The sequence below is a fragment of the Emydura macquarii genome, unplaced genomic scaffold (genome assembly GCF_026122565.2).
Source record: "Emydura macquarii macquarii isolate MOO-44397 ecotype Brisbane River unplaced genomic scaffold, CSIRO-AGI_Emac_v2 contig_705, whole genome shotgun sequence".
NCBI classification, from domain to species: domain Eukaryota; kingdom Metazoa; phylum Chordata; order Testudines; family Chelidae; genus Emydura; species Emydura macquarii.
In genome coordinates, this window is record NW_027130842.1 from 2899998 (window position 1) to 2914930 (window position 14933).

General features: G+C 40.3%; 1 protein-coding gene across 2 annotated transcripts in view; it reads left to right on the forward strand.

Annotated features, from left to right (window-relative positions):
- PEX7 (peroxisomal biogenesis factor 7) overlaps positions 1-14933 on the forward strand; it is an 80858-nt gene that overhangs the window by 19102 nt on the left and 46823 nt on the right. For both annotated transcript variants that reach the window (XR_010918654.1, XM_067542297.1), the window contains exons 4-7: positions 1041-1118; positions 3155-3263; positions 13027-13133; positions 13569-13682. Coding sequence is in view for 1 of the 2 variants with exons in the window: in XM_067542297.1 (XP_067398398.1) it covers positions 1041-1118; positions 3155-3263; positions 13027-13133; positions 13569-13682 (408 nt within the window). In the remaining variant the exon portion in view is untranslated. The remainder of the gene's footprint in view (positions 1-1040; positions 1119-3154; positions 3264-13026; positions 13134-13568; positions 13683-14933) is intronic.

The following is a 14933-nucleotide window of genomic DNA, read 5'->3' on the forward strand; positions in this document are numbered from 1 at the left end:
ACGAGTATAAATAGTAGTGTAGACACAGTACTATGTACAGCACTGCCATGGCTTAGCTATGCTGAGTACAAACCCACTGATTTCAGGTGGGTTGTACTTGGCAGAGGAAAGCCATGCAGGATGCATGGAGCTGAGCAGGACTTTCTTGGACAAAGGGATAGGAAAGACTGGGACTGCCTGGGCAAGGAGACTGTTAAAAGACATATGCACAAGGCGGGCAAATTAAGATTTATGTTTAACTTTAATTGCAGCATTTCTTAGCTTTTTTGAGTGCTTGACTTTGCAATTTTAACTTTCTTTTAATGTTGTTTTCTTATATAATGTGAGAGAAGAGTTTCAAAGATATAATATTCTGTGTAATTCTATGAGTTCAGCTTTTCAATTTCTCTGTTAAACATAGCAATACATTTCCAACGAGGTTCTGTTCCACTTGGTGTATATATAAAAATGAGAGATTTTGAGGTCTGTAAGGGTTTGACCACACAGCAATTGAAAACTCACAGCTGGCCTGTGCCAACTGGCTCAGGCTTGGGCTAAGGGGCTTTTTAATTGCAGAGTTGACATTCTGGCTTGGGCTCCAGAACCCTGTGAGGTGGCAGGGTCCTGGAGCTCCGGCTGGAATCCAAGCCAGAATGTCTATCCTGCAATTAAATAGTCCCTTATCCCAAGCCCTGCAAACCTGAATCAGCTGGCCCGTACTAGCCCTGGGTTTTTAACTGCAGTGTAGACATACCCTAAGAAGCGACTAATGATTCTTTCCAAAACAAATAACATATATCAGACTTATTTCCTCATTAATCCTGTTTTTAAGAGGAGATGATGATGTTGGGTATCTATGATGACCAAAAGCAGAACTCATAAAGAAAAACTTAAATTTCCACATTAAGTGGCTTCATGACTGCTCTTTACGTGTTATATTTGCACATTTTCAACTGTTGTGATACAAACTAAGAATCCAGGTATACTTTATGAAACTCTGGCTAGAGTATCAAAATTGGGTGTGTATGCTGTTCTAAACTAAACTGTTATAATATTTATAGGTTTACAGTGTTGACTGGAGCCAAACTAGAGGAGAACAGCTAGTGGTGTCTGGTTCATGGGATCAAACAGCCAAACTGGTATGTCTGCTTTTTACAGATGGTCAAAACTATGATTTGTTTTGGAACTTGCAGTTCTTAATTTGTGTTCAGAAATAGGGTCCCCTCATATGCAGTTTTCTGTCTCTTTTGCTTTTCGTCTTTATTTAATACTCTTGGGGGAATTCATGTCCCTCGCAGATTTCTTTGCTTCTCTGCAGAAAAATGACTTTCTGATGCAGAAGCAAAGAGAAGCCACAAGAATGGTCATGTGCCCCTACCCAGCAGTGTGGGCCCATCCTTTCAGGCGCCCGGAGCAGCCAGCGGAGACGTAAATCACCGCGAGGGGACGGGGCTGTGAACAGATCTGCCGGATCACACCCATCCCCAGTGCATCTGGACTCCCACATACCCAGCGCCCCCTCCCAAGTCCCCAACCCCACCAAGCCTCACCTGACCTCCTGCATCTGGACCCCCCTGCCACCAAGCCCTGGAGCTGGAGACACCCTGGCCAGTGGGCTCCTACCCTGTTCTGGGCTCAGCTGCTAGTCCCAGCTGGGCTGGGGATTGGGGAGGAGCACACTTCCCCTCACAGAGCAGCTGGGGCCAGGTCAACATCTCTTCTCCGCTCCCCCGCCCTCCCCCCCCCGAAACCACCCTCTCCTCCGCACTCGCCCCTCCCCCACTTCCTGCCCTCAGCACTCCTCAGCCATGGGGGGAAGGGTTACTGTATGGGGAGCTGTTCCCATATCTGCCAAACCCCTATGCTTCTGGACCCCCTGCACCCAAACCTCCATCCCGCTGAGCCCTTCCCCTGCATCCAGACCCTCACCTCTGCACCCAGACCATCACCCGCTGAGTCCCCTCCACTCATACCCCACCCTGATGAGCTCCAGGCCTATGCACCTGGACCACCCAATGAATTCCCCGTATCCAGACCCCTACCCCACCAACCCTCCCCCGAGCACCCAGACTCCTATCCCCCCACTGAGCCCCAAACCTCCACGCCGAGCCCCAACCACCTTCACCTGGACTCCCCCATTGCCTCTGTGCATCCAGATTCACCCCACAACTGGACTCCCCACTGAGCTTCCTGCACCCAGATTGCTCCACACAAAATCCTATCACCCTACACCGGATCCCTCCACACTAAGCCCGTTCATATTTGGATCCTACCTGTCTACACCTGGTGGAGGGCTGCTAACCCTGGTGAGTTGCTTCACCTGCTGTTCCCTTCTCCTCCTCCCCCTCTGGACACAGGGCTGGGCCTGCCCTAGAGGTCTGTGTCCTGGGGGTGGGGCTGCAAGGTGATCTCCCACCTCCATGCAGCCAGTGTCCTGTACTCCCCCATGCCATGTTGTAGCCTCCACATTTATTTACTGACAAATAAAATGTGTAGAATTTTAAAATACTGTATGCAGAATTTTTAATTTTTTGGTGCAGAATTCCCTCCAGAGTAATGTAAACTGATACTGTCCTTTTCTTTTTTATTGTAAATTTGGGCTACTTCACTGCCCTTCATATCTGTACACTTTCAAAACACATGAATTCTTTTAATGATATGTGTTAAAGAGAAGATCCTGCAGTCCAGCAAGACATAGAATTCCAAGAGAAGTCCCTGGGAGATTTTGAGCTAAACTGGTTGCTAGATGGGGTCTTTAGATAGATTTTTTTTTTAAACTTTTGTTTCTAATTAATATAGAAGCGTACATATGTGTGCATGTACACATTTGTCCATTAGCCTCAAAGTATCTAAGTAGCAGAGGGACCAGACACATTTCAAAGGATAATTGAAATTTTCAGTTGTTGGGTTCCCAGGTATTGTTTGATTGAAGTATAAATATATATAATATTGAGAAATTCTGGTCTCTTTGTGTAAATAAATAAGTAAATATTTTTTTTAGTTTCTATGTAAATACATAAGTGATTTCCTTCTTATTGTATATAAACCCCAGTAGAATAAAAGTGTACATTCTAATAACCTTCTTGGAAAGTGTTTTTAAACTAAAAAAATCCAAAACCTGGATTTAAATATTGCTACGCTCCACCTGCAGAATTTTGTTTTTCATTTTATTTAGTGGGACCCAGCTGTTGGGCGGTCATTATGCACATTTGAAGGCCACGAAGGCATCATTTACAGCACTATATGGTCTCCGCACATCCCAGGCTGTTTTGCCTCTGCCTCAGGTAAATATGGCGCTCAAGTCGAGTATTGTATTGAATTATTTCTCACTTTGTCCAGCAGATGGTGTTGTATCATATTTTTAAAAAAGAAGGAAGAAAAGACAACTATGGGTGGGATTTGCAGGTTCTGTTGTGAATCTCCTTAAATCACTTCTCTGGGTTTCTCAGCTGGGATCAGCAGTTATCTAGCACTTGCTTCACTTCAGTGAGTCTGTGGCAGTTTTTCATACTAACTCCTCTTCCCTCACATGATTTTTTTTTCTTGCGTGCTAAGATGTGCTATATGCTTTCTTGTATATTCTGACATATCTTTAAAAGCCTGCCTCCAAAACCATGGTAGCAGTAGACTATTTGCCCTCTGAAAAACCTAAAATATGAGGCATCTGCTTAAGATATGCCATATAATATACTGCTATGTATTGCTGTGCCCTGTCCTCAGGAAAGAAAATCAGCAATTTTACTTTTTCTGCTCCTACCAGTTTTGTAGATCCTGCTGACTAATATAAAAAAAAGAGTTGAGTCTCTTTGGAGCCAAACGAAGGCCTGCACCGTGATTTGAATAGGGATTTGGGAATATAGCATATAAATTGACTGCCACTGACCACTTGAATGACTTAGTGGGAGCGTTGATAAAACCATTCAAAGGACATGGTTTTGCCCCCCTTGAAGTATGAGAGTGTTTTCATTTTGGCTTAAACTTGTCTCAGTCACTTCAGTCCCTAAATCCAACTGGTGAACAAGTAAAAAATCTTTCCCTATTATATCAATTAAAGGGATGTAGTCAAAACACACACGCACACACAACCTTCCTTACAAACAGTTTAGACCAGTGGTTCTTAACCTTTCCAAACTACTGTACCCCTGAAGCCTGAGTCCCACCCCCACGGGGCTGAGGCATGTAACTTAGTTTCATGGCGCCCCTGTGGCTCCAGGCAATTGCCTTTCTTGCCACCCCCAATACCAGCTCTGCACTTGCGACCCCTCTAAAACCCCAGGTTAAGAAACACTAGTTTAGACTATAAAAATTTAAATGTTTTCTGAAAATCTGATTTACTTTTCATCATTCATGCTGGCCGTTTCCATTGGACTCAGCTTGGACAATGGAAGTAGAATAAGAAACTCATTATCAAAAGACAATTTGTTCTAATGCACATAATAATCAAACAATGATCTGCAGAACGTTTCCAGCTAGTTTGCAGAGCTGCTTCTGTCGTACCTTGGACGCACCTGTCTCTTCCAACAGGGACTGTGTGTGCATCTGTTTACAGGATTAGGCTCTCGATACTCTATGCATAGCACCACAGAAATGCAGCCCTCAAGCACAAAACACTTTCAGCAGCAATAGTACTGTGGGGATAGGTGAAATTTTGGCCAAAGCCAACTGGGAATACCTCTAATCTTAAATAGTGATGGATGCTTTTCAGATTTATTTAAAGCTGTCATGACTAGAGCTGCATGAATAACTGATTATTTTTGCATTGGCAGGTCTGAAAATTTGAGGAAAAAATAATCTGATATGGGTCAAATTGAATCGGAGATTTTTCTAAATTTTCAGTTAATCGAAAAAGTCCATGGCAGGTCTTTTTCAGAGTGGGGATTTGAACCTTGGTCTCCCACATCATGGAAGAGTGCCTTAGCCACTGGACTAAAGGTTGAATAGTGGAAATAAAGTCAGCTGCACCCGCAGCTACTTGTCTGTCCATTTTGTGAATGGCCAAAACTGTCAAATTTGCAAATAGTTTGTGGTCCACCAAAACTGCATTTTTCATCAAACTGTCTGAAAAATTTCACTCCAGTCTAGTCATGACCTCATTTTTAAGATCTCTTTCAAAAGACTCAACCTTCCTGGTAATATCTCTGATCTGCAGTCTCAAATGGACAACGGGTTGAATTGACCTAGATAGGCATTTCAAAATTGAGACCATCAGCTAACCAGTGCTCCTCAACCAGGGGTACACGTACTCTTGGGGGTACACAGATGTCTTGCAGGGGGTACATCAACTCATCTAGATATTTGCCTAGTTTTATAACGGGCTACATGAAAAGCACTAGCAAAGTCAGTACGAACTAAAATCTACTGACAGTGACTTGTTTATTATACTGCTCTATACACTGAAATGTAAGTACAATATTTATATTCCAGTCGATTTATTTTATAATTATATAGGGTAAAAATGAGAAAGTAAGCAATTTTTAGTAGTAGTGTGCTGTGACACTTTTGTATTTATGTCTAATTTTGTAAACAAGTAGTTTTTAAGTGAGGTGAAACTTGGGGTAAGCAACACAAATGAGTACAGTATTCTAGAAAGGTTGAGAACCACTGAACTAATACCTTCCAGCTAGTGCAGCTGCTGTATGAACAATTCCAAAGAGACACTGATTCAGAAATACTATACATAATATTGAGATTATGTATGGTAGTATAAAATCAGTCTCTCTTTGCGATGGCTCATATGGTAGTTGCACTCACTGGAAAGTTTATTTTAGTGGCTTCAGACGTAAACTTTTGCAAATCTTAGTCTGATCTTTATAGCAATTACATTTGTAATGTTGCTAGAGGAGCGTTAAACTAATTCACAAACTTGACTTGTATGTGTCTGAACATTTTTTTTTTGTATTTTGTGTATATAATTCAGATGTGAAATAAAAATCATATAATATAGTATTATGTTAGTCAGAAAGTTCAGACTTGAAAATAAATAGAAATATAGCATTACTATTGTTCTCTTGCTTACTGAGGAAAAGTGAGAGAGAACAGGATTTTAAAGTTTCCTTTTTTCTGACAGAAATTTGAGTCTATGGCAGGGCTCGACAAATTTTCTTTGGAGCTAGGAGCCAGCCCAAAAATTAGGGAGCCAGACAACATGGGCCCAGCGGCGGGGCACCCTGACTGGAGTGCAGCAGCCGCTCTCCCCTCCCGGCCTCCCTCCTCCCCCCCCTCTACCCCCCCCACACACAATGTGGGCCCAGCAGCAGGGCGCCCTGGCCAGAACACGGCAGCCACAGCGCTCCCCTCCTGACCCCGCCCCTTCCCCTCTCCCACAACGTGGGCCTAGTAGCGCCCTGGCAGGAGTGGCTACTCTCCCCTCCCGGCCCCGCCCCTTCTCCCCGCCCTTCTCCCACAACATGGGCCCAGCAGTGGGGCGCCCTGGCTGGATCGTGGCAGCTGCAATGCTCCCCCCTCCCGGCCCTGCCACATGGACGCAGTGGCGCCCTGGCCAGAGTGCGGCGGCGGCTCCCCCAGGAGAAATACTAGGCGCCAGAATTAAATTTCTAGGAGCCATGGCGACCTGGCACCTGGGGTTTGTCGAGCCCTGGTCTATGGTACTTAAGCCCGGGTCTTGCAGACACAAGACTAACACACCTATTTAACTTTACGCACATGAGTAATTCCATTGATGTCAGTGGGACTTCTTGTTCATAAAGATAAGCGTGTGTTTGCGGAATCCAGCTGTAACTTAAATCAGGTTACAAAAACAAAATCCCCTGTTCCTTCCTGCCGGACATCTTGGGTGCATAATTAAGATTTCAGTGACTGTTTCTAGTATTTACAGGGACAGGAGGAATTATGTATGGTGAAGGACCCCATCTATTGAACTCTATGCCAGTCTTTCTATTGAGTTCAGTGAATACTGGATTGGGCCCTAAATTGTCAGTTGCAGCCTTTACTGGATACATTTATATTGCAAAGAAAAGGTATAAAGGGTATGTCTACATTGCAATTGAAAACCTGCTGCTGGCCTGGGTCTGGTGGGAGAGTCCCAGAGCTCTGGCCAGAGCCTGAACATCTACACCTTAGTCCAAGCCCGCTGGCACAGGCCAGCCACGGGTTGTTAATTGCAGTGTAGACTATCTAAAGTAGTCATATGAAAGAAACTGATGCACTCAGAATGCTGTTAAATCTCCCTCTTTATTTCCAGATATAATATATAATCCACTGAATAAATTAACTTCAAGTCAATGAACTTGAATAAAAAGCAGAGGGTTTTATATGCAGAAGTATCCTTCAGGGTTTTTTTTAATTTTTTTAATCTTTCAGTGAATATATTACAAAATGGCTTTACAACTGTAGACATATAATGGAGCTTTTCATTCAATCAGTAATGGCATATCCATCACTATTCTGTCCAATAAATGAACAGCTCTGACTGTGTCTTGCTCTTTGGTCTAAATGCCATTTCCGAAACACAATAATGCATCTCAGACAGTGCATTTTCAAGGGTGATCACTGCACTTCTTGGGTGGTTAAAGGCATTTTGCCCTGGTACTCCTCAAGATGGAGGCTGGTGTTGGAACCAACTGAAGTCTACTGTGGCACTAGGTTTTCTCCAGTTGTGGTTGTGGAGGGTAATAGGAGAGGGGGATCCTCATTTTAGATTTTCAGGATCCTCCAACTTAATAACAGAAAATAAATAAGGTCAATAAGCTTTGTTTCACTAGGAATTAGTGCTGGCCTGAAAACTTGTCACATGGAAATTTTTACCAGAATTGGGGCTGGAGGGGAACATTTGAACTTCTTCCTCTGTCCATTTTCTGGATCTTCTCCCCCCCTCCTTAACCCCTTCTCTTCAACTTCATCCGCAAGAGTGCTGAAATGCCTTAGATGAATCATTTGAGTGATGCACACGTGTGCACACCATGAAATCTCAGAATTTTAGGGAAGATAAATTCATTCTCAATTTATTATTTTTCTTTTAAGAAAATGGGGGAGGAGAAGGAAAGAAGCGGGATCCCTTGCCATGCTGAAATACAAGCCAAATGAAAAAAGGAATGAATACTACGTGAAAAATATTTAGTTTAGTTAAAGGTCCTCAAACTGAATAAGTCATATCGTTGTGCAGCAAGACTCAACTGGTGTGGAGCAGACAGTAAAATGGAGTATGTCTAACAAGTATTTCAATTAAATTAATTTTTATTCAACAGCTAAGACACTTGCATTTCACATTTTGAAAGATGTGTGCAGTACTTCACAATGCTGCTATTATCGTGTGCAATGGTTTGTACTCAAGCTGGTCACTCGATTGCCTCTTAATATTTTCAAACAACAGCACTTAACAGCCAGGAGCTGTTAATTCAGTGTATGGAAATAAATTCTGTTCTGATGTCAGTAGCAGTTTCTGAGCTGATAAAATAAGCTGGGAGATCAGGTGGATGTGCTGCATCAGCTCAAGGCCCAATAAATGTCTGGCTACATCGAAAGACCAGTCATGTAGAAAATGTGATTAAAGACATGACATAAATAACAACGGCCTGATGGCTAAAAGGGTTTAATGATCATTGTGTCATTTGTCCAGAAGGTCTCTCTACCTGGAGAACAGAGTGATGACTAGCACCTAAAGAAGGTTCCAGATGCACACATCATTAGCTTATAGCTAAATGTAAATCAGTTCAGCTAAATGACCCTCAACCACTGCAGAGCAGTAGGTCATGCCTAGTTCTTCTAGTTCGCTATAGAATCATCCTTTATAGAGTCAGCAAATTCTGAATGTTCATTAAATTTGCCAGCAGGAAGGAAATAACAGATCTTTCTTTTTTTCTAATTACATAACTGTGATGCTGTCCAATACTACACAACATTGGTAACTTGGAAATGAGTCCGTTATGCACTGGGCAAAGCCCAGAGAGGCTTAGCATAATAGGTAGCCTTTATCTTAACTTCTGCGACTTCCGTTTTAATGCTGCATTCATTTATATATAAATGCAGTCATTACATTTAATGATTACGGTAAGTACAGACTGTTTTCATTACAGCTTTAACAAATTATGAGTGCAAGGGAAAGAAAAGATTGTCCTAAGTCTTTTGGTATTATGTGCTCTGCAAGATTCTCTCTCATTCATCATGATTTTAGCTCCGTTAATCATAGTCTTTGCTCAAACAGTCATTTTGTAAACGCAGGATGGAAAGTGCTCTGGTATTATGAGAAGGTGTGGTCTTTACTGTGGAATTTGCATATATTGAGAGGAAAGGTTTGGAACTGCAGCTTTTCTGGTTTATGAATGAACAAACAAATACAGTCTGCATACTTTGCAAAATCCTGTATTCACATTTTATATATGAGAGATTGACAGCGTTATTACTCTTTTATTCTATCTTTGACGGCATTGTTCTTGTCACTAAAGAGTATGGCGGGAGGGGGGGGTGTTTCTGTATGTGTTTGAGACTTACCTTTCTGAAAATGTTAATATCTCTTCCTAGAGTCTTTTGAAAACATTTTTTACTAACCAGATTGTGTAACCCAGAGGTTCCCAAACTCCGGTTTCAGAGAGCAGGCTGGTTACATGGTGTTGGCTCTTCTCCTTGTTTTCAGAATCTAAGCTAACAATTGAAGTTAAAACATGTTAATACTCTACCATATAAATAATTGTTATAGTATGTTATGATTGCAAAAAGGAGAGGATAAAGTCCCGAGTGATCAAGAATGAGAGGGGAGTGGTCTGCAAGACAGTCTCTCTGTTAACATGTGGTTTACACTGTGAAAGTTTTCAGACCCAATTTTGGCTTGCTGAGCCATCACATTATCCGGTCTTCAAGTCTTTCTAATCAAGAAAGGAGATGTAATAAAAATCAGATTTTTGCCTTATTTCCACCCCAGAAGTGGCTCCCCAAGGCAAAACAATCCTTGGAAAATCAAATTTAAATTCCAGGGATTTGTTCAGTTTCCAACAAAACCACAAAGTGACTCTCATACTTGTGGTGATGGGAGGTGGGGCAAACCTAAGTTCCTGAATAGATATATATTGATACACATATTATATTGCAAAAGCTGACTTCTGCGTATAGAATTAGTGCTCCTTTTCTTCCTAGAAGTACCTTGTGCTTATTTATAGGCATTTAATGTGCTAAATATAAACACAAATACTGCCACAAAGTACCTTGAATGTTTGGCAATTTTTACAAATGGTGGTTACTAGTTAGAAAGAGCAATAACTATTTGGAGATTGAAAACTTTTAAGAGGTGGAAAAATAACATGCATTAATTAGTATGTGTACTATACATAACATGACTTTTAAAAAGCAAAACTCTATATATAATTTGGCATATGCTCAATACAATATTGATTGCCATTTGCACTACAAGCTATTAAAAATATATAATTCCTTGCTTGTTTGTGTCAAATCAAATACATGTTAAAGTGAGATGGGCATCTTCATTTGAAATATTACATAAAGACATGTCAATGTAGTTAAATATATGTTTCTTGTACTAAGGGAAATACCGTACAAAAACATGTGGCCCTTTATTTATGGTGTGTGCAAACCAGGATAAAGGATTATCTACACTACTTGGTGGGTATAAAGTATTCTCAAGCAAAGTATTCTATGGTAGAGATTGTCAACAGGTAAAATAATATTTAAAAGTAAATGCAGAGCAGGAAAGTACGTTAACTTTTTTTTCACAGACAAACAATGTACAGTAAGAGACTTGGGAGTGATCAAAACTACTTTGATTTAACATATCATCTTGGCATACCCAAAGAGCATTTTATCTCATACTGAAAATTTTTAAATTAGAGACTATGGATTTCTTGCAGTCAGTTGTGTTTAATTACTTTATAGTCTTTGCTATATGAAAATGGGCCTCATGCATGTATTATAGCCCTGTTGAAAAACCTTAATGAAAGCTATATATCCTAACATTTTTCATTAATGCTTTGCTTGTTCATCAGTTCATGTCTTATGACTGAATAAAATTGATTGATGGTTTTAAACATCCCAAGAAGGATTGTTATGAGAGTAAGAACACTTATGTTCTGCTCTTCACTCTACCTTAGGCTTCCTGATTTTGAGCAACTATCTTAACTTGTCTGTGCCTCAGTTTCCTCATTTGTAAAAACAAGAATACTTACCTCAAAGCAGTTTTGTGAGACTAAATTGATGTTAATTAGTGATCTTTTGATGGACAATACCATAATAAATGCTAAATTCAATTTGGGTTTTGCTGAGATACTGTACATGGATATTTGTGTTTATGTACTCTTACTGGTAATTTCTTCCTTGAGTGGATTAAAGCCGCTTTTATTCAGTTCCTAAGTAGCAAACAGTTATAGTAGGGTCAGATTCCTGACAGTAGTATTTATCAAACCAGTTTCATTATTTAAGTAAAATTATTTCAGCTAACAGTATCTGTTTTCTTGAAAAGTAATTTGTAGCTGCATTATCTGGTCCCATCTCTGGCTAAAGGACAGTTACTTTTCATGAATCTCTTAGGTATTTAGCCTTGCTGAATTGTGACTGTTCTACCTCAGCACAGTCTGGCATTGATTGCACTAAATGTTTTTTGTCTTGCTGGACTTTATGTACTGTGGATTATAGGTGTGGGTGAAAAAACACCCTTTGGCAAAGAACCAGCATAAAGCCTGTGCACCACTGAAGTCTCATATAAATTTTTGTCCGTTAGTGGACTTTTTGGGGTATTGAGGCATTGGCCAACTCTATGCATATAGATGAATTTTACACTTTGTGTTTTCGATCTCTTTTTAGGAATCTTTGGGAGAGTGGGGGATATTGTTTAATTATGTTCATTTTTTATTTTAATGTAAGTTTATAAAAGTTCAGGTGAATCAGGTAGAATACGCAGACAAGCCTGTGTTCAGTAACTACCCAACAGGCCAGCAAAAATCTGTTGCCTAACAGAAGTTACTAAAAGTAAAATCAATCAATAAATGTCTTTATTGGAAACTCTTGGGGATCTTTGTATTTGCTTAATATCAGAAAGCCAATTAAAGGTGACCCTTCATGAACATCATTGTACTTGCTATGCTTCAAACACTCTTTCACCTTGTTCTGTTCTGTCCATCCCACAGATGTTTATCAGCCCTTGTGGTTTTGTTTGTTTGTATGTTTTTAAGTAACGTTTTATTTGTGACTCCTACTGGAAACTGGCTTAATGCTGACTGTTCCATTGGGCAAAGGGCTCACTGTCAAGGGCACTTTACTTCAGAGAGGAAAAATAGTACATTATAGTGCCATCCATTGTTGCATATGTTGTACTGTGTTACCTCCAGACTACTAGGTTAAAAAATAATTCCTGTTTCATATGGTCAAGCATATTTTTTACCATCAGGAAGATTGTATATATTCTGCCAAAATTATTGTTGGCTCCATGGCCTAGTTTTCAAAATGTCCTTGGCCCTGAAAATGCTTCTTTGATTAACTGCAAAGGTAATGGATCAAGTACACGTATGTTTGTGTATTGATTCACTTACAAAAATGTAAAGTGTCTTGTCAAGTAAAGTAGGTTGCAAAATGTAAGCTGCCTCTTAAAATCAGTATTAGCTGATGGAAAATATCTTTCAAAGATAAAATAGCTTTTTTTATAGTTCATTATTGTATCACTGAAAAATTTAAAATCCAAATTGAAATATGTCCCTCTGCAGCAAGTAAAATTAACAGGGCTGGAGCTACTTTCTCATATCATCTTGAGTGGATCTTATCTTATGTAGTGAGATATTTTACCCCCTATCCTCTTTACAAAATCTACTCAAATTGAGAAAGCAACAGAGATGCTAGTGATAAAACCAAGCTAGTCATTAGGTTTGATTATCTTGTTAATTAAATGATGATAAACCCTAATCATTTCCTTCGTGTGTCTCAATGAATCCTGTGTATAATTAGTCCATCCTTCATGTAAGTCCTTCGTGCCAGGATCTATGTTTCGTACAAGGCTGAGCAAATTATTGTCACTTTTTGTACTAGTACATTTTAAGTATTTCAGAGTTATAATAGGAAAACTCCCTGCAATCTCACTTGACTCCTTTGTTTCAGGTGATCAGACTTTAAGAATTTGGGATGTGAAGACACCAGGAGTCAAAATAGTGATTCCAGGTCACCAGGCTGAAATCTTGAGCTGTGACTGGTGCAAGTACGATGAGGTATATATAATGTGTTGTGCCAAACTATGGTAAACATTCTTAAGTGAACCACTTTTCTTAAAGAGTAAAAGTCTTTTACTGCCACATCGATGTCTGTTAATCCCCCATCAGTAGAGCTGAAAAATCATGTCTAATGGTTTGTTAGATTATTCTGAATAACTAACAAGGGCTCACATCCAAGAAGAGTCATTCCCAAGAATAAATGGCGTAGGTAGGACTCAGTCTTTGGTTATACTATTAAACAAACACTTGCATAGTTTACAAAATAGTTTCTATTATGTAAACATATTTGTAATTTACACTTCTATTTTCTTTTTAGATTGTACACTGGGAACCTCATAGGATGTATTTTTATCATTGCAGTTTAATAGTAAACCTGTTCTAATGTGTGTGTTTGTTTTGTTTTTGTTTTTTCGTTTTGTTTTGAATAATCAGAACTTGCTGGTAACTGGCGCAGTTGACTGTAGTTTGAAAGGTTGGGATTTGAGGAATGTTCGACAGCCAGTATTCAACCTCTTGGGCCATACCTATGCTGTAAGGAGAGTAAAAGTAAGTTTAGTTCTTCGTCCTTCCCTGTCAATGGACTACCAATTTCTGTTAAAGTGTCAGTGATACAAACAGTATTTATGTAACTTAAGAACTTGAAATAAAGAAACAAGTAAGCAGGTACCCAAGTTTTTTGCTTGTTTAGTGGTTCACAAACTAGTTATTCTCAGAGCCCTTCCTGGTGGTCCACACATACAACGCTTTGACATTCAACATGTTGTTGGGGTGTTGTGAGGGAGAGTAGCTTCAAGAGATGATATTTTCATTGTAAAGGGCTCCACAGAATGAAAAAATGAAAAAAGCCTGAAAAGAAGCTTAAATTTTTCATGTAGTTTCACCTGAAAACAGTATACTCCCTCATTCCTTTCTTGAATTTTGCCATATTATTGCTGTGTGCTGTTTAACAGCAGCTTTTTTCCACCTTTAGAGATGGCAGCATTTGTGCAGAATAAGGCTTAGAGCTTGCTGAGGGTGCATTTGTATGTATATAAAAGTGTATAAAGGGCTTTAGGGGTGAAAGGCAGTAATAAGGAGCAACAAAGCCACCCCAAAGTTAAGCTTGCAACCGAGTTTCCATTATAAGTCATTTTTCCTCCCTTTCTGCCCATTGGCCTCAAACTTGTGGGTTAGGACTGTGACACTTCTATTAGGACTCCTTCTTCCCTCCCGACCCCCCAGTTTGAAGTGAATTAGCTCAGAACTATGGCATTCTAAAAGAAGAGGTGTTCAGAATTTTCAATTCTATTTTCCTTCCCACTTTGTAGCTGGAAAAGTCTACCCAAGCTTATTAGGCTATCTTAGTTGCTATCTAAGGCACAGAACTAAAGATTTTTGACAGGTTTTTAAGATATTAAATAGTAATACTGCTATGGCTCATCAGCTCTGATGAGCTATTCTAGATTCATCAAGAGCTCCATGGACCAATATGTGGGATCATGGGGAAAATGAACCCCCTCTTTTGTTGCCTTCAAGCCTCCTGCTCGTATTGTTGGTGCTCCTGAGGCTAATGGGAAAGGAGCTCTGTTCCTGCAGACTGTAGGAAATTTGTAGGGGCTGCGGGGGAGAGATGGAGTTCAGCGGGTGTCCTCACCTTTTCTGTGTCCCTACTGAGGTCTACAGGAGGGAAGACTCCCCAGAGAGCCTTAAGAGTTTGTTGGCTCACCTAACTGGTGTAGGAGCTTTGTTGGGAGCCACTTCTAGGTCTCCGTGAACTTCAGTATATGTTTGTCCCTGATGAGCCCTGTTTGGGTTTGT